This window comes from Phacochoerus africanus, chromosome 2 (assembly GCF_016906955.1).
Source record: "Phacochoerus africanus isolate WHEZ1 chromosome 2, ROS_Pafr_v1, whole genome shotgun sequence".
Taxonomy (NCBI): Eukaryota; Metazoa; Chordata; class Mammalia; order Artiodactyla; family Suidae; genus Phacochoerus; species Phacochoerus africanus.
The window spans coordinates 35261034-35285235 of NC_062545.1; the positions used below are offsets into that span (position 1 = coordinate 35261034).

The 24202-nt window shown below is 35.2% G+C and overlaps 1 protein-coding gene across 2 annotated transcripts in view; it reads left to right on the forward strand.

The window, feature by feature from the left end:
• The first annotated feature begins 265 nt into the window (after positions 1-265).
• THEMIS (thymocyte selection associated) overlaps positions 266-24202 on the forward strand; it is a 195219-nt gene continuing 171282 nt past the window's right edge. For both annotated transcript variants that reach the window (XM_047758998.1, XM_047759008.1), the window contains exon 1: positions 266-565. In XM_047758998.1, the coding sequence (XP_047614954.1) occupies positions 475-565 (91 nt within the window). In that variant the 5' untranslated portion in view covers positions 266-474. The remainder of the gene's footprint in view (positions 566-24202) is intronic.

Consider the following 24202-nt stretch of genomic DNA (forward strand, 5'->3'; position numbering starts at 1 on the left):
GTAAAGAATTAACATGGTGCCCTTTTTAAGATTAGACTTTAGTCCTGAATCCCAGTTCTTTCCTAGTCAACAAACCACAAGAAACCCTGACCTCAAACAGCCTAGCCCTGCTGTAGATACACACCTGGACCAGCAACAGATGAAGAGAGCTACTTCACAATTCTTGGTCTTTTGGCAGTGTCTGTTCAGACAGGCTCACCCACCCCCATCCTGTTCTACTTTAGTGTTAGAAGGAAATGAAGCCACAAAGAGAACTAAAAAGAGCTGTAACACCTTTTGTCTCCTGCCACCTCCCTCCCTCTTTACTGCCCTCAGCACATAGAGCTATTCTAACCCAATTTGGGCTTGGGTGTAACATTCCTGCCTGCCTGAGGAAGGAATGATGAGCTGGGACTGCAGTTGCAGACAAGTGACACCCAGAAGCCAAAAGCTTCTCTAAGTACCAGGTCTGCCCCCAAGACCCAAGCCAAAGCAATGGCATTGTCTTTGGAAGAATTCATCCACTCCCTTGACCTCAGGACTCTCCCCAGGGTCCTAGAAATCCAGTCAGGCATCTACTTTGAAGGTAAGCACATTCTTATCTCTTGGCTGGCTAGAAAGTGCTCATAAGATCTATGTACTCTTGGGAATTTTAGGAGAAATTTTTAACAGAGAATATGAGTTTTGTTAAAGGAAAGGTGGTCACCAGAGAAACTAATTAACCAAGGAATGGTCAAGACCCAACAGTGCTGGAGAACAGAGAAACTAGATAGGACTCTTGGGTGGATAGTAGAATTGAGTAAAGCTTCTTGAGCATTTTGTAGGCCTTCGAATAGTTCAACATGAATAATGAATGATTTTTGCCTTTTCTTTTAAATTGGTTGTAATCCAAGAGTGAAAAGTTAAGTTATCCATATTTATGTTTCTGGAATATGAAAATATTTTTTTTAAAAAAGCAACTATTAAAAACAGAGCATTTAGAAAGAAAAATTCACCAAACTCTTAACCACTTTTAAATGTTGCTTTGTATCGGTACTTCTCTCACTTTTTCTGTAGTGACCTAACTTCTAATTTCTTAAATAATGACATTCTTTTTTGAAGGTATAGAAATTAATGTTTACTAATTAGAAGATAATTTTAAAAAATCTATGTTGAAAAGTCAGTGTTCAACTAAGAGCATTGAATAAGTTAGTGTGCTTTGGTGTGAATTATTATATTAATACAGTAAAAGAGCATTAAGACCTACAGCAAATATCCTAGACTCATTAAGCAGTGGTTTGAATACATTCAAGACAGAGTCATGTTCTGGGCAAATATATATTTCTGGTTCCAAGAGTGGTAGAATTGAGGCAGTGGTATAATTAAATCCATACAAATTACTGGGAAAATAAAGAACTATTGCTAGGCAGGAGGAGTTCCCATCGTGGCACAGTGGAAACGAATCAGACTAGAAACCATGAGGTTGCCGGTTTGATCCCTGGCCTTGCTCAGTGGGTTGACGATCTGGCGTTGCCATGAGCTGTGATGTAGGTCACAGATGTGACTCAGATCCTACATTGCTGTGGCTGTGGTGTAGGCCAGCAGCTACAGCTCCGATTAGACCCTTAGCCTGGGAACCTCCATATGCCATGGTGCAGCCCTAAAAAAGACAAAAAAAAATCTATTGGTAGGCAAATCTTTCCTGTTTATAAGTGAAAGAATTTTTTAGATATTATATGAGGAAATAATACAAAGATTGACAAATATCAGATCCAGTTCACACATGCACAGACACACATACTACACATACCTGCAGGCAAGGAATTGATGGAGGCAGCCATCAGCTTAGTATAGATTGTTTTGTTTAATACACTTGTAAATTGATTATTTTGAATCAGACCATATTTCTCCATTTATACAATATTATGTAATTTGTCTTTGTTCTTAAGCAAGCCCCAAGTCATTGTTTTCTCATTGTTTGTGCTCTTGAGGTTTCACATAAGAAAGTTCTTCATGTTGGGTGTACAAAGATACTTCCTCTGTTATTTTATATCAACTTTACAGTTTTATACATCAATTTAATGTTTAAGCAACGCCTTGAAGTGCAAAGGAATCCAATTTTTATTATTTCCCAGCACCATTTACTAAGTTAGCTATCCTTTCCCCTTTGATTTGTGTTGCTGTTTTTAAATTATATTATATGCTCACATCTGGGTTGTTCTGTCTCTAAAATATCTCTTCCATTTCGTTAGTCTGTGTTTTCTCAGTTGTGTCAAAGTCATTATTTTTGTAACGATGGCTCTGAAATAAGTGGTAATATATTGTTCATGTATAAACCAATTCCTTGTTTTTACTCCTTTATTCTAAATTGATATGGCTCTTCATAGACCTTTCAAACATGTTTTTAATGAAATCAATTGATTACATTAAAAAATCAACTATAATTAAATTGGAATATATTGATTTTATAGATTGATTTGGGAAGAATTAACATTTTACATTGTTTTACAAAAGAGCCTAGTATCTCTCTCTGTGTGTTTAGATTTATATTTTAATACTTTACAATTATGTTATACCTCAGTTATGAGAAAAAAGCATACACTTGGTGAATCTGCACAAAGTAAGCACACTCATGTAACCACCATTGCAATCAAGAAATAGAAGTTTTAGTAATCGGAAGTTCCACCTTGTGCCTTTTCGTGGTCATTATCCATCATCCTCACCCAGAGTAAATGTTATCATGACTTCTGTCCATTTATGAACTTTATGTTAATGGAACATTATAATATGTACCCTTATAGTTGGCATATATGTTCAACAATCTTTGTGACATTAATCCATGCTATTCTGTACAGTTTTTTTTTTCATTTCAGTGTGTGTAATTTATTCGAGTGGATGAATATATCATAATTTATCCATTCTACTGCTAATGGACATTTGGATTATTTCTAGTTTTGGGATGTCAGCAGTAGCATTGTCATGAACATTCTTGTACATGTGTGTTCATATGTGTATACATTCAGTTGGGTATACAAACAGAATTGCCATGTCACAGAGTATACATATGTTCAGCCTTGGTAGGGAATGGAAGACAAGTTTCCTATGTACTCATACTACTTTACTTTTCTACTGGCAGAATATGAGAGTTCTAACTAATCCATATTCTTGGCAACACTTGATATTATCAGTCTTTTTTAAAATTAAGAAATGATTGAGGTTTAATTTAGATATAATATATAGCATTATAGGGAGTTCCCCTTATGGCTCAGTAGTTAACAAACCCGACAGGGATCCATGGCCTCACTCAGTGGGTTAATGATCCAGTGTTGCTTTGAACTTTGGTGTAGGTCACAGACATGGCTCGGATCCTGCATTGCTGTGTCTATGACATAGGCCAGCAGCTGTAGCTCTGATTCGACCCCTAGCCTGGGAACTTCCATATGCCATGGGTATGGCCCTAAAATAGCAAATAATAACAATGTAACACTGTATTAGTTTCAGTTGGCTTTATCCTTGAAAAAGTAAGGATTTAATTATGTAAGTAATGAGGCATATTAATAAGGTATCAATTTCTAAGAAATCTCCCTGATGATTAAAAATGCAGCCAAATTTGAGAACCATTATTCATGTTCTCCCAACTTATTATTAGCAGTGCATTGGTTTAGAGAGATTGACATCAATTTAAATGAAGTCTTCTGGTCCATTGATCTTCACTAAATTAAGGAAGTTCCTATATATTCCTTTCTTTCCAGGTGTTTTTATAATAAATAGGTACTGAACTTAATTCTTTATCATTGACTAAGATAATGTGGTTTTTTCTTCAAATCTTCTAATCTAAATTAATTTTGAAATTTTTTCAAATTGAAGAATCCTTTCACATTATGTATATATATTTGAAATACAGTGTAGGAGTTTGATATTATATTTAAGATTTTTACATTTGATCATCACTGAAATGAGCTAATAGACCTGTCTTTTAAAATTCAAGATTTAACGCTAACTTTCTAAAGTGAGCTATATAGATTCTTTCTGAGGCACTTGCAAAAAAAAAAGAAATAGACTTTAACCTCTTCCTTAAAATTTGGTAGAATTCTCCTGTAAGAACTATTGGACATGGAATTTTTTGGATGGATGTAAGAAGTTGGGTTTTGTTAAAATTCTCTGTTGTTTTTCTTCTCTCTTTGATTTCTGACTTAATCTTCATTGTTTTCTTTTGTTCTCTGTTCTCTTGCTCCTTTTCTACCTTCCTAGCTTATATCAGTCATTTTAAAAACATGTCTTGGTCCTTGATAAATATGTTTAAACCTATATTTTTTCTCTAAAGATTTCTTTGACTGTTTCCCATCTATTTTTCCCTGTAGTATTTTCACTACTACTCAATTCTAAGTACAATTTTTCCTTTTAAATCCAATGACTATTTTATTTACTGATACTATAAAAGTTCCTTTAGTTGTTTTTTTTGCTTTTAGTTATTAATTATGTTGTATGTTGTTATAGAACAACTATCTGTATTATATTGTTATTTCTTTGAAATTGACTCAGGCTTCCTTTACGGTATGCAACATGTCCTAATTTGGAAATATTTCATATGTGCTCAATAAAGCATGTTTTTTGTTTAGTACAGTATCTCTCTACATATACCAAATAGCTTGAATTTTTGTTTTATTCAGATCTTGCTCTCACTGCTTATTTTTTGTCTGCTTTATCTATTATTTTCTCAGAGGACCATATGAAATAGTCCTTCAGTAGTTCATTTTTCTTGTTCACTCCTCATTTGTATCTTTTGTTTCATCTTATTTTTGAGGTTGAATTGTTGCATGCACTTATGTTAATCCTATTACTCTGCTATTATCATTCTTTTTCCTATATAATTTTAAGTCCTATTTTGATAATCATATTGCTACTCCAGTTTTTTTTTAAATTTTTTTCTAAACATTTATTTCCATTTTGGGGTGTCTCTTTTTTTAAGTGCAAGGGAACATATTCCTCCTCCTCTTTCTGCTCTGTGTCAGTCAGTGCAGTCAGTGGAACCAGGCTGCGGTGGTGACTCCATGAGAGGACATTTTGAGGGAATGGAGATTTGAGCAAACCTGAGAAAGGCGACACAAAGTCATGTAAGGTTCTCTGGTACTGGATTGGAATGCTCCCAATTTACAACAACATTGATAATAGGCAGCATGATACTCTCAATACTCTGTTGCTTGGGTACTTACTAAGTTGCCCTACTGAGATGAGGCATAGATCTGCAGGTTACAAACTGAGGACTCAGCCTCCTGGGTCCTCACATGAGAGGTGATTTCATGGTCAACTTACAAGGTTCAGTATTTGCTTTATCCTTAGGAAAAATAGGGCTTCATCATAACCTTGGAGGTGGATGTGAAGATTAATTGAGCTGTTGCATATAAAACATCAAGATAGATGTCCTGTAGAAATCTTGCAGTAAATAAATCTTAACTATTATTATTGTGATTACCACAATGTTGGCATATTATGAAGAAAACTGATCGAACATTTCTAAAAAATAAAACTAATTTGAATTCCACTACTGCTACACACCGCAATGTAAGTTATATACAGAGAAAAATTATTAAAAGTCAATAAAAATACTCCAAGAAACCAGAGAAGAATAGTAAACTAGGGATCTTTTTTTTTTTTTTTTTTTGTCTTTTGTCTTTTTTGTCTTTTGTCTTTGTTGTTGTTGTTGCTATTTCTTGGGCCGCTCCCGCGGCATATGGAGGTTCCCAGGCTAGGAGTCCAATCGGAGCTGCAGCCACCGGCCTACGCCAGAGCCACAGCAACGGGGGATCCGAGCCGCGTCTGCAACCTACACCACAGCTCAGGGCAACGCCGGATCGTTAACCTACTGAGCAAGGGCAGGGACCGAACCCGCAACCTCATGGTTCCTAGTCGGATTCGCCAACCACTGCGCCACGACGGGAACTCCGGGATCTTTAAAAAAGGAAAAAATTGAATTTGTAAAGTAGAAAACTTCCTTATTGGAAAAAATACTTAAATGTAGATGAAAGACAAACTACAAACTGAGAAAATTTTCACAATATATATAAGATGGAATGTAAATATCCTAAGTATATAAAGAATTATTAAATAACAACAAATACAAATGTAAACTTTTAAAATGGGGAAAAGATATAGAAGTAGCACATTTGCGCCAGAATCACATAAAAAATTTTAAAATTTACTAAAAATAAAATGCAAATAAAGCAATAAATCCCTTCTAATCACTTCTTAGGTCACAGGTGTTAAGAAGATTCACAAAACCCAATGTAGTCATGAATGCGCTGATATGAAGGGAGGCATGGTTGGTGGGTATGTAAACTGTTACCGACTTTCTAGGTCTCAGCTGGGCAATGTGCATCCACATATAATGTGTGCATAAACACCTGACCTCTAGAAATTACCCTAAAATATAATTACAAAAAGCAAAAATTATTATGTTGCAATGATCATGGCAGCATGTTTTATAGACGAACGTCAAGTGAGCCTCAGCATGAACTACCTCATGTAAATAACAACACATTATCAGGTATTGTTCAAGAGGCTAGAATCATAGCATGAGAAAAAAGAAAAGCACCCTACTCCATCAGAGGTTATATTCCGATGGCTGGAACAAATGACAAACAACTAACAGATTTAAATTGTATGTACGAGTACCATGAAGAACTGAATAGAGAGTTAAAGTAAAACAGAGGGAAGAGATGATCTTTTGATAGAGATCAGGGCAGATATCTCTAATGAGATGAAATTTGAGCAGAGATTAGAATAAATTGAGAAAATAAGCCTTGTACATATCTGGAGGAACATTTCTGCTGGGAACAGAGTAGGTGCAAACCACATAATAAGCTTTCTTCATATAATTAAGAAACAAAGAGGAAACCAGTGAGGATGAAGCGGGCAATTGAGAAGAAGGGTGGTGGGAGATGAGGCTCAGGCCTTGATTCAGTTGGAAAGGAAATGACCAATTTTGGGTATGCTTTGAAGATTGAAATGTCAGGACTTGCCAATGGATTTGATATGGGTGTGAGGAAGAAGACTAAAGGATGAATGGGAGGACTTTGACCTAAATGTGTGTGCCTTTGACAGAGTTGTGAAGAAGCTGTGAAGGAAGGAGACCTTTGGTGGAGAACGCATATCTGTTATTTATCTCAAGTGGAAATTTCAAGTAGACAACTAAAAAATCAGTTTTGGTCACAGAGTGAGCTCATGGCTGAAATGCCCCATTTATGACCTGATTGATTAGGACCTTGATCATAAATCTTGTCAGGGAGAAAAAATGAGCATGTACCTTAATATATCGATTTCTTTATTGATAGTTATGGTCATTCTAAAGCATATACAATAATAAAAATTGTAAGAGGGTAAAGATAAAACTGATAATATTTTAAAGAATTTAATTTTTTATTAGTAATAAACCCATTTTATCTCACAAAAGTGAAATTTATAGTATTAATTATTATTGAACATTATTGAAAATATCAAATCTTTCCATTACTGCATACTTCAATATTTGTAAAAAAGTTGATTTAATATCATGTGATAGAGTGATTCAAGGACCTGGCTCTAATGTATTTATTTCAGTACTTGTTTTTAATAATAGCTCTTAAAGATACCTTATAAAGATCCAATATATAGCATATATGCACAATATTAAATATATGCTTAGGGAAGATTTATCATTAATATTGATGGCCCTCAATCCATATGTAAAATAACTTTTTTTAAAATTAAAGTATAGTTGATTTATAATGTTGTGCCAATTTCTGCTGTACAGTAAAGTGACTCAGTCATACATACATATATTACACATTCTTTTTGTATTATTTATAATTTCCTTCATAAATCTGATTATAGTAGTTTCTTTAGACAGCAATTGTATGTAGCTGATGACAAGTTAGTACTAGAAATAGAAGTGTCATTCTATTTTTTTGTTGATATGCTCTGCAATTTTCAGTTCACAAGTGTCTTTGTAGGCATCTTACAAAGTTATTGTCTATTTTGTGAGAGTTAGTGTCGTTAAAATTAGATTATAACAATTCTTAAAATAACTTGCTAGATATAAAATCCACTATATGAAAGTAATGCAAGTAAATGAATGAATTAGTACAATTCTTTGAACTCTTGTTTTTTGGAATTCCCAAACTGTCTCAATACATTGTAGACTATGTGTGTCATGTGATGATCTGATGAGAGAATAAATTAAGATTTTTTATTATTAGATACCAATACATTTAAAATTAAAATTTAGGAAGAATTTATATTAAATATTAGAATAGTTTAATTTCATTTGTTTTATGTAAAAATGAATATGAATTGAAACTCTAATATTTTCTTCTCTTATCTCATACCTTGTAACTCAATGGTGTGGCCCAATTTAGAGATCCCTGTTGGTAGATAATGTAATTATCATCACAAACCCTATATTAAAGTACTGATTAAGTTATCATGAATAATTATGATATGCATCATATATATTTTCTTTTTTTTGAGTTTTTACCTTTTTTTTTCTATTGTACAGCATGGTGACCCAGTTACACATACATGTGTACCTTCTTTTTTCTCACATTACCATGCTCCATCATAAGTTACTAGACATAGTTCCCAGTGCTACACAGCAGGGTCTCATTGCTAATTCATTCTGAAGGCAATAGTCTGCATCTATTAACCCCATCTCCCAATCCATCCCACTCCCTCCCCTCCCCCCTTGGCAACCAAAAGTCTATTCTCCAAGTCCATGATTTTCCTTTCTGTGGAAAGTTTCCTTTGTGCTGTATATTAGATTCCAGATATGTGATATCATATGGTATTTGTATTTCTCTTTCTGAATTACTTCACTCAGTATGACAGTTCCATCCATATTGCTGCAAATGACATTATTTTGTTCTTTTTTTAATGGCTGAGTAGTATTCCATTGTGTATATATACAACATCTTCCTAATCCAATCATCCGTGATGGACATTTGGGTTGATTCCATGTCTTGGCTATTGTGAATAGTGCTGCAGTGAACATGCAGGTGCATGTGTCTTTGTTAAGGAAAGTTTTGTTCGGATATATACCCAAGAGTGGGATTGCTGGGTCATATGGTAGTTCTATGTGTATAGTTTTCTAAGGTATCTCCATACTGTTCTCCATAGCAGTTGTACCAGCTTCCATTCCCACCAACAGTGCGGGAGGGTTCCCTTTTCTCCACACCCCCTCCAGCATTTGTTATTTGTGGCCATCATTAATAAGTCCACAAATATTTTATTTTTTTTTGAATACGTCAAAGAATTGGACTTCCTGACTCTTTTGTGGCCAATTGCATTGGCCATTGTATTGAGCATGGAAGACAGGTGTGTATCATTTGGGGGCAGATGCTTTAAGAGCTAGTTCATAATTTAACATATTTCATCCTGGTAGATAGACCATGTCAAAATAGAACCTTTGACAGTTGAGGTCCCATAGTGACCATAATTATTAGAGACCCTGCTCTCACTCACTTGAATTGAACATGTAGTAAAATAAAATATATTTTTATTACTTAAATCTCTCAGAATTTGAGGTTGTTTGTTATCTCAGCATATCAAATTTACCTTATTGATGCAAGTTATATTTATTATAATTGGAACTGCACTTATTATCAATTAAAAAATTAGACATTAGACATATTCTGAAGAGAGTCATATAATGCCGGGAAAATTACTGATTGCTAATATGGTTACCACATATTTATAGGAAAGTGAGTTCACTGCTCTGTATTCAGGAAATATCTGTTGTTTCTTTGACTGTTCTCCATATTGCTAACATTACTGTTTATTACCATTTACTTTAATATGTAACCATTTTCATGTTGACTTAAAATATTGGCAATAAACCAAGTTTGTTTGCATGATGATCTTGTTCAATGAACTGGATATTGAAAAAATTCTATTTTGCTCTATAAAAATATTATGTGCACATGGCTGGAAATTTGGAAAATGCGGAAGCACATATATCCAGTAGCTTCATCAAACACAGAGAAATGATCATTATTTTGATGTATTCTAATTTTTAAGAAAGTGTGAATTAACTTTTAAATGGAGAAAACTTGATGCCAATTTTTTTCCTCCATGCTTTATCCAGAATATCATCACACACTGCAATATTCATCTACCCCTTTGTCTCAAACCATGATAACTTATTGCCAGGACTGTCAAAATAGCTACCTAACTGGTCTTCCACTTCTGCTCTTTTACTCCTAAAGTTTATTCTCATAGCATCCAGAGTCATGCTTTTTTATGGAAGTCCCAGGCTAGGGATCATAGAATTGGAGCTACAGCTGCCAGCCACAGCCACAGCCACGACAATGCAGGATCCGAGCTGCATCTGAGACCTACACCACAGCTCGCAGCAACGCCATATCCTTAACCCACTGACGGAGGCCAGGGATTGAACCTGTGTCCTCATGGATACTAGTGGGATTTGTTTCCACTGTGCTATGATGTAATTCCCCAGAGTCATGCTTTTAAATAGTATATCAGATTATAACACTCCTCTGTAGTCTCTGTAACATTAAAGAACCTCTGATGGATCTCCCATTTTTTCTCAAAATAAGGGTATTACAATGGGCATTAATACCTTATATTTTTCTCTTCTTGCTCCCATTATTTCTCTGAGTTTATTGGTTACCGATCTCCTCCTTCCAGCCACACTGGCCTTCTCACTGTTCCTTAAACTCGAAGATATGCTTCTGCCCTAAAGCTTTGCTCATGCTCTTCCTTTGGACTGACAAGCTCCTCAACCAGACCTCTACTTGGCTAACTCCTTTCTCTTTGAGCCTAACCCTGATCACCCTATTTAATAGTGCAAATTTTCTGTTCCCCTTCCATATATTCCATATCTTCTTTATTATATTAGTCATTTTTATGGAACCAGAACACTGTCTTCTTATCTATTATGTAAGTTACTTATTGTTTATTTTTCTCTTTTCCCATTAGATTTGTCTTACAGCTTAATTAATGTATAATTCTTAAAACCATAAAATTCATCCATTATAGGTGTACAATTCAATGATTTTTAGTAAATTTATGGAGTTTTGCATCCACCACCAATTTTAGACCATTTCCATTACCTCAAGGTAATCCCTTGAGCCATTTGCCAATCATTATTACAAACTCAACCTTAGGTAACCACTGATCTTCTGTCTATAAATTTGCCTTTCCTGGACATTTTATATAAAATAAATTATATGTATATAGTCTTTTGAAACTAGCTTCTTTTACTTAGCATAATGTTTTTGAGGTTCACTGTGTTGTAGTATATATTAGTATTATGGTGTGTTTTTGTTGCTAAATTGTAATTTATATATGGTTACACCACATTTTTTTTTTCATTCAACATGAGCTAAAGGTCACTTATTTTCCTTTTGGAGCTGTTGTGAATAATGTACCATTCTACATTCCAATTTGCAATTTATTTGAATTCCAGTTTCTCCAAATCCTTACCAAAACTTGGTGCTGTCTATCTCTTGTATTATAGCCGGTGGTATCTCATTGTAGTTTTAATTTGCATTTCCTTAATGACAAATGAAGTTGAGCATTTTTCCTATGCTTATTACCAGTTTATTTGTCTATTTTTAAATAAAATATCTCTTCAGTTTTTTTGGCAGTCTTTGACCTCTTGTTATTGAGCTGTAACAACTATTTCTGTATTCTGGATATTTGATTTGCAAATATTTTCAGATACATAATTGCAAATATTTTCTTCCCTTCTGTGGCTTGTCTTTTCATTTTCATAATATTATCTTTTGAAAAAGAAAGATTTTTAAATTAAAAAAAATTTAAAGTTAGAATATGCCCAATTTATCATTTTTTTTTGGGGGGGTGTTTTAGGACCACGCCAGCGGCATATGGAGGTCCCCAGGCTAGAGGTCGAATTGGAGCTGTAGTGGCTGGCCTGTGCCACAGCAACAGCAACGCCTAATCCAAGCCACGTCTGCAACCTACACCGCAGTTCACAGCAACGCCTGATCCTTAACCCAGTGAGCATGGCCAGGGATCGAACCTGCGTCCTTATGAATACTAGTCAGATTTGTGTCTGCTGAGCCACTGCAGGAACTCCCAGCTTGGATAAACTGAGCATTTTTTTTTTAGGGCCCATGCTTTTGTTATCATGTTACCTAACCCAAGGTCACAAAAATTTCTTCCTCTTTTGTGTTGAGGGTCCACCAGATCACTCCTAGTTTTGTTGATTTTCTAGAAATACAGAACTCAGAAAAGCTTCTGTACTCAGAATTATGGTTTATCACAGGGGAAGAATAGAAACTAAAGCTAGCAAAGGAGAAAGGCATATATGGCAGAATCTATGAGGAAATAGGTATGAACTGCCAGTTATCCTGTTCCAGTGAAGATGCATATGTAGTGCTTAAATCTCCTAACGATGATGTGTCAAAACAAGGAAAGAGAATTTACAGTTAGGGATGCTCATTTGTGCCTTAGTGTCCAAGATTTTTATAGGAGCAATCACATAGGCAAGGAGGATTTGTGTGACTGACCTTGGCTACTGGGTCTCTGGGCCTTCTAGAGATCAAGTGATAGTGTATGATCCAGGACCCCAAGTGAGCCAAAACAAGCATTCACCATAAATCACATGGATAGCACAAACTATTTGCTGTGATCCAAGATCTCAGATATCCAAAAAACACTCTTATCTGGCAGGATATTCCAAGGGCTTAGATGTTATCTTTCAAGATAACTGTCCAGGGCTAGTTCTTTCATTGAAATGTGCAAGGTTTGAGCACCCCAAATCCATGCATTCAACCCATTACTGCAGTTCGTTTCTTTCTTTTAGTACAAGAATTTTTCGTCTTATCTTTAGATCTAAGATCCATTTGAGTTAGAATTCTCTAAAGCCTTAAATCCAAGTAATGGAAGAATTAATCAACATTCTACACAGTTGCAAAGCATGCTGGGCATGACTCAGGTACAACAAGCTCTCTCTAGCTGAGAGAGGTGAGGGAGTTAATCAACAGATAGCTGGGTGAGTGGCTTTCCAAGCTGAGGGAATATCTTTAGCAAAGTGTTATGGTGAGAATGTGTTGGAGTAGTTCAGAAAAATTGAGAAACCAGTGAGGCTGGAAGGAGAAGGAGAGTGAACAGAAATGATGTCAGAGAGAAACTGGTGGAGAACCATATATGGCTCTTTTGGATATTGCAAGAGTTTTACTATTAGAAGAATTGGGAACTTAAAGATACCCATCTAAAATAGCAAAAACAATGAAAACAATGCTAGAACTCTTCTCTTCACTATGAGTATAAACTCCATTAGCCATTTCTTCTCACTCTTTATCAAAGAGAATATTGATGAAAACATGTACATTTGCAGAAGTTAGAGCATAGTATTACTCAAATGAGCCCATAATGTTTAAAAGTGTTTCTTATAGTTTTTTTTTGTTTTTTGTTTTTGTTTTTTTTGCTTTTTAGGGCCACATCCACGGCATATGGAAGTTCTCAGGCTAGGGGTCAAATTGGAGCTACAGCTGCCGGCCTACATCACAGCCACACCAATGACAACATAGGATCTGAGACAATCCACGACCTACACAGCAGCTCATGGCAACACTGGATCCTTAACCTACTGAGCAAGTCCAGGAATCCAACCCATGTCCTCATGGATATTGGTTGGGTTTGTTACTGCTGAGCCACAATGGTAACTCCTCTTATAGCAATTTTTAAATACTATGAAAATGTTTTTTCTTTTTTGGAAAAGTAATAATCGGGGGAGGTGAGTTTTTAAGTATTGTGTTTGGAATATATTAAATATTATATATCTTTTTCTTGCTAAAATACGTTAAAATCATGGAAATTATTCCTTTAAATTGTATATCTACCTCACTTCATTTCTCCTTTCCTTTTGCTACAAAATGAATAGAGTGTGATTTTTGTCCTTAAGGACTCCTTAGGCCAGTGAAAGAATGTAGATTTTTTTTTTTTAATCCACATTAGTGATACAATGTAAAAGGTGTACTCAAAGACATAAACTGTTTTGAGAGCACTGGAAAGAGCACAACTTCCACCCAGAAAGTCATAGAAAGCTTACTAAGAGATGGTGATATATTTGTCTGCAGCCTATATAGAAGAACAGGCAAATAAAGAACTGTCCAGAATGAATGAAAAGTGTTTAGAATGTTATACAAATTTGAAAATTCAAAGTACAGCCCAAGAACAGCTCAGGGAATAATAGGTAATCAGATAATCTGTGGTCATATTTTTAATGGCTTCTGAAATATAAGGATATTGAATTTTTGCTATAATCAATAGGAACCTATAAAAGGATATTTTTTATAATATGTTTTTCCAATTGTAAAGGTAAATCATGTTCCTTGTAAATAATTTGAAAATTATAGAAAAAACTAAAGAATTTCTGAGATATTTAAGGCAGAAAATATCAAAAACAGAGGTTTCTGGACTAAGTAAACGTGGTAGGTGATTTAAAAAAGTATTACTTGAGGAATTCCCGTCGTGGCTCAGTGGTTAACGAATCCGACTAGGAACCATGAGGTTGCGGGTTCAGTCCCTGGCCTTGCTCAGTGGGTTAAGGATCCAGCATTGCTGTGAGTTATGGTGTAGCTTGCAGATGCAGCTCGGATCCCGTGTTGCTGTGGCTCTGTTGTAGGCTGGTGGCCACAGCTCCAATTCGACCCCTAGCCTGGGAACCTCCATATGCCACGGGAGCGGCCCAAGAAATGGCAAAAAAAAAAAAAAATTACTTGAAAGACTTACGACGAGAGCAGCAGTTGCCTTTGGAGATGGAGGCATGGTGCAGTTATATTCCAATGAGTATGAAGTTTCTATAGGACATTCAGATGCAGATGAACATTAGCCCACCAAAAATGTACGGCTGAAGTAAAGAGAGTAGTGAACTTAACAGGTTTAACATTACAGAGTTGTAAATGGGTCAAAGAAACTTTTTTTCAGGAATTGTTTTATAGTCCATGTAGTATGGATAGAAGAGGAATTGGTCAAGTAGAAAAAAATGTCTCTGTTGGAAGAGAAAGTGGGCTAGTGTATCAGCGGAAAGAATGATCTAGAGCATTAGGTCGAGGGAGTGTCCAAGATAAATGTTTGCTATCAGCATATAGTTTACGGTAGATGATTAATTATGATTATAGTTCTCTATACTGAAGGATTATTATGGGCCAGGTATCTTTGTTTATAGATTTGGGCATGTAAGCAAATGTAATACATGTGTAAATACATTTTATATAGGTATATGTCTATACATAAATCTATATGTGAATATATCTAATACAACACATAATTATATAATACTTTATATATGCCCATTTGTATACAAATTTAGTATTTCTGTGTATATGTACACATATATATTTAACCTTATTAAATTATTTAATTAATTATATTTAAAAGGTATTTAATCCTTAGAGGTAGCTGATGAAATTATTATTTCTATTTTTAAGATCACCTCTTTGCCATTTTACCTACCTCTGCCCCAGGAATAAAACGTATAGTGAAGTTCATCCTTGCTCTGCCTACCTGAAGAATTTATGAAAATCTATAGTGAATCTTACCCTTAGGAAACCATCAATACTTTTAGAAATTTTGTAGCTATTTACCGATGGCAGTTGGACTATACAAATTGAGTTGTGAAGTAAACATACGTAAGGAATAACTAGTATTAGATACATCATTAGTTTTGTCTTTTAGTACCTTATTACTGGTTACTGATTACAATTGCAATTTGATAAGTATGACCTTAAAAAATTAACTCTAAAACTGGTTAGATAAATATATTGAATAATGGTACATACTGAATTATGCATTATGTGAACATGACTTCATGTATTTGATGCATATATGAGTTTATATGGCAAAAAGTGTGCCTGTTTTAATGCTGACATAATTCTTTTATGGCTAATTGAATGTAATTTTTTTTCAGTCTTAATCAGTCAGGGATATGGTAGTAAAATCAGGAAAATTTGAAAATTATAACATTGTATTCACTTGCATTTATTCATTTTCATAGGCTTTTAATATTAGAACAAGACAAAAACTTTTTCTCACTTTTTATATGAATTCACAACGTTGATACTGGTTCATAGAGACTCCAGAGATATAAAATGTCTAACGAAATATGGCCTGTCACATTTTTTTAAAAAGAATTTAAGCTAAATGAAAGCAGAACCAGTATTTCTTCATGAGCTTACATTTATGAAGATTTATTAAATGCAGATATTATATTAACTAAATATATATAGAATTTTCTATATATTTACACGTTATGTCGAACTTCACAGATTTAAAACCACTCTAGATTCAGGACAACCGAAGTTCACAGACAGTAAAAGTTGAAAACTTTGTATATCTAAGCTTTAAAATTAAGTAAAACTTACTATATCCCAATATTTGAAATTGATAATTGAGTTATTAAATGAATATAAGTTTGCTGTTTGTGTCAGTGGCATCTGGTCGGACACTGCAGTGACTATCAGAATGGAATTTCACAAACCTAAACATTCAGTTTCCTTTGAAAAATATATTGCAATTATATTGAGTTGGTAATATGCAAAAATTACATTTTTAAAGGCGTAATCTTATTTGAAATGGTTTTGAATTTTTTCCTATTAAAACTTTGGAATCATATTTTATTTAAGGCTTGACACTTTAGCCACCATATAATTTTTAGGCTCCTGGACAGCCTTTAGACCATACACTACAAATCAGCGAGTTACCCTTTCAGTTTAATTAAACATTAAAAAAAAAAAGAACCAAAATATTCGAGATTTAAATATATAAAATAACTTAAAAAATTTAAGGCATTTTTCTGTTTATGCTTGAATGTAACACATTTTTCCCTAAAAGTTAGCTCAAGCAGGCCTTACTTTAGGAAGAAAAATCCCTAAAATAAGTACATTAAAAATATGCAACAAGAAGCTTAGATAAAAGTAATTTCAGTTGTATTATTTTCAAGAGCTGTAGAGGAAGATAACTACTGGAAAAATGTTTGTGTTGTTTACTTAAGTGGAAGTGTTCCAAAATGTGGACATTTTGTGTAATGACATACATTATTCGCCTCAGTTGTAGAGTGTTCACACTTAAACATTTCCAACTTATTTATGTTTTTATATATAATCATGTAAATAAGGATTTTTCATGCACTTCATTTTATAAGAAGTGACTAAATGATAAAGTAAATATTGTATTTTTTATTGGCTGCTAGATTTTCAAATACTGTGAAATTGACATTTTGGTTAGGGTTATTAATTGCCTAAGTATGTTTTAATAGGTACAAATTATTGGTCAGTTATTTAACATTGAAAAACACTATAGGAAGAGAAAATAAAAAGCTTTTGCCTTAAGAATAGTAGTATATATTTTTGTATATTATGATACTAATAAATTTTGTTAAGCACTGCTAAATAACCAGTCAGAGTAAACACAGAATGGGAGAGAAGTTAACTTCAAATAAAATCAAAAGCATTATTTTTAGAAATGTCTATCTTTGATGCGACATTCAAGGTCTTGAATTTTAAAACTTTACATTTTAATTGGGACCTCTACTTTGTTCTACTCCTAATAAATATTTGGAACCATTGCATCTTTTTAAAACTAAGATTTTTAGCAAAAGCCATGAGATGAAATTTACTTAAATAAAGCAAAACTTTTTCACATGAAATAACGTTTTAAATGGCAATAGACTCATTATTTGAGAAGATTTTGTTATTTTCAAGAAAAATAATTTGTTAGGAAATGGGGAAGATTTCCACTAATCTGTGTAATGAAATTAACTTTCTGATTTTTCGATTCTTATAATTAGGTCAAAGAGTTTTACCCTAGGTTAGAAGGGATGGTTTTAGTGATTCAGCACTTGTGTCAGTTAAGGAAAGAACACCTGCCCTATAAGCGATGTGTGAATTCTAACCACAGACCAAAGGACTTTTTTTTTAACTTCTCTACTGACATCAGGAAATGCCTAAAACATATTTAAAACAGTTTTTTCCAGAACTTGTGAAATCAAATCGTGTGAGTTTTGAATTAACTGTTTGTTAGCAGAGGCCACTGTGATTTTGAATATTAGTAACCTAGTTACTAAATAAAATATATCCCCATTTAAATATAATGTACATATTTGTTACAGTGATTAAAAAAGTCAGCCAACAATCTAGCATGTTCAAAGAGTTTATTTAATCTTGACAATAACAAAAATTTGACCTTGTTTTAGAACAGACGCAGGCTGGCCCTTCCTCTTTCCTTCCTTTTCTTCCTCCCTTCCATTCTCCTTTGTACTTTTAGAAAGATGAGATTGGATACATTTACAGATGCTCTTTGACAGTAACGTACCATACATTGTAAAACATGAAGGAGGCTGGGAGAGCTTTTAAAATAAACCCACTGCTATGAAGTTTTCACTCAAAGGATAAATATGAGGGTAATAACAGACAGGGCACCAAAAAAAAAAAAAAAATCCAGTCAATTATACCTGCAGTGTATGCTGTAAAAAAAAAATCAGGATTATTAGGTGACTGTGTCCCTAGTGACTAGGCTGGGAGTGAGCCGCGGGGTCAGGTGTAAAGCAAGGCCACCTGAAAAGGGTTAATGTAGGCGCACCTCCCTCTGGCAGGTGGTAAAATACGCCCCCCCCCCCCCCCCCCGCCCCGCCTTGGTTGGACTGGCTAGGAGAGGGAGGGTGTAAATCCTAGAGGACCAGTTTAGAGAGACATGTCAGATCGGAAACAGAGGGGGCAGCTCCGGGCTTGAAAGGTCAGGCAGGCTCTGTGGTTGTGATGCAGCCGTCCCCACTCCCGCTGCCGTCAGGAGGGCTCACTGCCAGAGTCTCTCTAAGTGCATGAGAACTGCGACAGCAGAAGCAGCTAACAGCTCCGAGAATCCATTTTCCTGTTTTGTTTTGTTTTTCTCCTCTACACTCTACCCTCTGGTCATTTGTCTATTTTTTAAAAAGTTATTTCCTACATTTCTAGTATGTCTACTTATTAGAATAAGGCAGCATTCTGGATCAACAAAATTAACCTCCTCATTTAATAGAGGCAGACCTATCTGCACAGTTTTTGCGCAATTATTCCATTCACTGATTATTAATAAAGAGAAGAAGAAAACATTCAAATAACAGGATCAACAATTATCTTTCTTAATGACATTTAAATATAAGGAAACATAAATAAATGATTAAATAGTATCTCCAATGATAGCTATTTATTTGGCTAACACTCAGAGTAGCTGCTAGAGTACATGGCAGTACGCTGAATTCTCAACAAAAAAGCTCATTAAGTCACCATAGCGCCCAGAGAAGTCAAGGCTTTTTCATGAAGTCAGATAGAAGAGCTACTGAAGGTGTGTCGTGTTCTGCTCTACACTAACAGATGTTTCCTGGGTTATGTGGTAATTCCTGGATTGATATATGATATAGTTTTTGTCAGCTACTAATTAGAATATCTGGAGCTTCCCTTGTGGTGCAATGGGTTAAGGATCCAGCATTGTCACTGCAGCAGCCCTGGTTGTTGATGTGGCACAGGTTCAGTTCCTAGCCTGGGAACTTCCACTTGGTCTGGGCATGGCCAGAAAAAAAGAATATCTGAGTTTTCCGGTAGTTTACCTAAGGAAGCTTTTTTAACTATAGAAATAATACTATTTTGGAGATTTTTTTTTTTTTTAAAGAAGACAGTAAACTACTTATTGCAACATGCATTAAGGCGTAAATGAGCACTTTAAAGCACTAAAGATAGAAGTAAGAATGGAAATTTTAATTTCTACTGTTAGGATTAAGTTCTCTTCTTGGAACAGTAAGCTATGCATTTGCAAGTTCTCATTAAAAATTTGGCAGTGATATTTTCTACTGATAGATGCCATTCATCTGACAAGTGACCCTCAGCATTTACTGTTAGGCTTCATGCTAGTTGGTTCTCTAATTCACATTCCTCTAAAAAACAAAGCAGAATTATTCAGGAGAGCATCGTATTTTATAAAACCACAAGCATCGCATTTTATGAGACCACAATGACAGGTTCAGTAAAATTTAACAGCTCTTATTTATGAAAATAAGCCCATTGATGAATATTAATTTCATCCTATTTATTAGAGTAACTAATCAATATTCTGTGGTAAACCATAGTGGAAAACAATATGAAAAAGAACGTATGTATGTATAACTGAATCACGTTGATGTACAGAAATTAACACATAAATGAACTATACTTCAACAAAATAATTTGTTTTTAAAATCATGCCAAACTTTCTGGAGAAAATAACTTTTGTTGTAAACTGACTAGAATTGATTTGATCATTCACTATTATTAGGTTATTTTTGGTAGATACTGGTAGCCTTCAATCCTTGGACGTACATGGTCTCATACAATGAAGTTTTGTCAAATGTAAAACATGTTTAAAAGTAGGCATCGGAGTTTCTGTGGTGGCTCAGTAGTTAACGAATCCGACTAGGAACCATGGGATTGCGGGTTCGATCCCTGGCCTTGCTCGGTGGGTTAAGGATCCGGCATTGTGGTGAGCTGTGGTGTAGGTCGCAGACGTGGCTTGAATCCTGTGTTGCTGTGGCTCTGATATAGGCTGGTGGCTACAGCTCCGAATTGCCCCCTAGCCTGGGAACCTCCATATGCCGTGGAAGCGGCCCTCATAAAAGGCAAAAAAAGACAAAAACAAAACAAAACAAAAAGTAGGCATCAAAACACTTGTATGGGAGCTCCCTTGTGGCCCAGCTGGTTAAGGACCCAGTGTTAATACTGCAGTGGTTCAGACTGCTGCTTTGGCTCAGGTTTTATTCCTGGCCCTGAGAATTTCCACATGCCATGGACACGGCCAAAAAAAATTTTTATATGACTTGGTGGAAGCTCGATTTAGTCCCACCTTGTTTGCCTTTTTAGATGCTCTGACAGCACCTTGCATGAAAGGTTCATTAGAAACTTCTGCAGCAATATTCTAGCAGCAGGACACGGCTGTCCTTCTAGTTAGATGGCAAAACTGCTTTGAACTAGCTGCTGAACCAGGACTGTGAAGCCTGGGCCTATATTGGGCTCACTAGATTCTTATACCCCTTTTTAAGAACAGGAGTGCCTATGATACATTTGAAACTAATCAACACATTTTGAATACCACTCATTTCACCAATAAAGCAATCTTAAGACCAATATCCCTTATTCCAATTAAGAATAAACTGTGTTAATAGGAGAGAGATGCAGGTGACGCTTGTGGTCGTTATTTTAAGAGTATGAACTTCAGTCATCCTTTTTGTGTGTTAACTGGTCACCCTGGTTTTACACTTCTGATTACTGTACTTTAAAATTTAACATTTTCCTTATCCCTTCTCCAGGGCTATAGGTTAAAACTATTGAACACATACATATGTATCTCATTGTCCATGCTGAAGTATTTTAAGTAATACTATTGAACATTTATCATCACACATCTCAGATATTCTATTCACACTCTCTGGAGCAGATATGTATGGAGTTGCTTTTGTTTTGTTTTTATTCTTGTAGTTTTAACTAATTCCCAAATTTATTTCCCAGGTTGACACGTAGTCCTGACTTCCTTTCACCTATTTCGTGCTTTGTAAAGGTATTTCTGAAACCTAAGTAAACTTTGGAATCTACTAGGGAAATTTAAAAAAGGAAAACATATTTCTAGGTTCTACCCTGAAGAATCTGACTTAGAATATTTGAAGTATAGCCCAAGAATCTGTATTTTAAGGTTTTCCTCAATTAGTTCTGGTGCAGCCTGCTGGCAAACAGCTGCTTAACTAGATAGGATCATCTCTGCCTAAGGATGACCATTTGACATCAGAAACAACATATTAGGAACTGAGCTGAGTGTTTCCCTCTCAGGTTTTCCCTGTTTCAGTACATCAAGTTTTTCTCCTAGTGCCCCAGCCTGGTGGTCTGGAAGTCATTTTGGTCTCATTTTTCTAGTTTTCTTTCACCCTTCTGGGCAGGGGTCGAGGGTAGGGGCAGGCGGGCATTTCAGTATTCACAGCTGCCATTCTATTCAGTCTCTCCTCACAGCTCACTCATACCACCACAGCACCTGGTAACTTCTCCCTTGCCCCAACCGGTTTTTGTTACCCTAAGGAGCTCTTAGGAGAACTTTCATAGAACCATAACAGTGTATTGCCTAAGGATCAAATCCGCTCTCCAAATCGACCCCATTTGGCCATAATCATACATCACGTACTATATATGTAAGAGATTATACTGTAAGATGTTTGTTGCTGACTTCATTAACATGAGAGTACAATCAAGGTGATACAAGGATGCCCAAATTACCAAAGCTCTGAAGCACTTTACTGACAGCAAAACCTAGGCTCTCATGTAAGCCTCCTTTTTTTTTTTTTTCTTCTCTTAGTAGGAAGAAGGAAATGCTGTTCAATACCATATCCACTAGCCATTGTGTAGCTATTTAGATTAATTAAAGTAAATAATTTTTTAAATTGAGTTCCTCAGTTACATTTGGAGCTCTCATGAGCCCCATGTGGCTGTTAGCTGCAGTACTTGGCAGCTCAAATCACGTGTCTGTCCTTGCAGAAAGTTCTAATGGACAGTGTTTCCCTGGAGTCCCTCTGGGAGTCACAGAGGTAGGAAGAGGCTCACATCTTCTCCAATATGAACATAACCTACTGCCTCTGTCTCTGCTATCATGACTCTCCTCAGGACTTAGAACAATTTGGGGGTTGCTTATTTTCCTCAGGCTGCTTCTACTGCTTCCCCTTGTCTTCATGTGTTTCGGTGTTTGACTCAGGCTTTCTCAGTCACTGGTGTGAGAAGTTGCACTGCAGTACAAGCATAGGACACACGCATACACACACACGTTTATTTAAATTAAACCCTTTCTTTTGAAATTGGGGACCCATGCAATTGTAAGCAATAATTCAGAGAAATCCCATGTATCTTTGCCCAGTTTCCCTCAGTTTAATGTCTTAAAAAGCTATGGTACAACATCACAGCCAGGGCATTGACATTGATACAGTCAAGATACAGAGCGTTTCTATCATCCCATCACTCATGTTGCCCTTTTATAGCCACACCCACTTCCCCCTTCTGCTCTTTAAGCCCTTTTAACCATTAATCTGTTCGGTATTTTAAAAATTTTATCATTTCAATTATATAAAAAGAATCATACAGTATATAACCTTTTGGGACTGGCTTTTTTACTCAGTGTAATTCTGTGGAGATTTATCCAGGTTTTTTTGTTTTACTACTGAGGAGTATTTCATGATATGGATGTACCACAATTTGTTTAGCTATTCACATGCTGAAGGACATTTGGTCTGTTCCCAGTTTTATGGCTGTTATGAATAGAGTTGCTATAAGCATTCGTATACAAGTTTTTGTGTGAAAATATTTTTAATTTCTCTGACATAAATGCCTAAGAGTGACGTGGTGGTTGAGTGTTCAGTTATTTTTTTAAAGAAACTTCCAAACTGTGTTTCTGAGTGGCTCTACCATTTTATATTCCCCCAGCAATGTTCAAAGTAATCTAGATTTTTTGCACACTTCCCAGCCTTTTTTGTTGTCACTATTTTTTATTTTGCCATTTTGATAGGTATGTAGTGATTCTTACTGTGGTTTTAATTTTCACTCAGTAATGGCTAACATTGTGCTCATTTGCCATCTGCATGTCTTCCTGGATGAAATGATGGTTCATGTCTTTTGCCCATTTTCCAATTGGATTTTAAAATTTTTTTCTATTTGATTTTGAGCATTCTTTGTGAATTATAGATATAAATTATCTATCATATTTATGGTTTGCAAACATTTTCTCCCAATCTATATCTTGTCTTTTCATATTTTTCACATTAGCTTTTACAGAGTTCTTTTCATTATTATGAATGTATGTATTTAATTTTGTCAAGTGCTTTTTTTACATCAATTTGTCTGGTCATATGCTTTTTATCCTTTAGTATATTAGTATAGAGGATGATATTGACTGTTTTTTGAATATTGAACCAACCTTGTATTTTGGGGATTAAACAACACTTGGTCATTATATATAATTATTTATATATATTGCTGGATTCTATTAGCTAAAATTTTGTGAAGGATTTTTTGTCTATATATCTGAGGAATATTGTTCTGCAGTTTTTTGGGGTTTTTTGTTTTTGTTTTTGTTTTCTTTTTTGGCTGCACCTGCAGCATATAGAAGTTCCTAGGCCAGGGATCAAATCTGAGCCACAGCTGTGACCTATGCCAGATCCTTAACCCACTGTGCCACAGCAGTAACTCCCGGT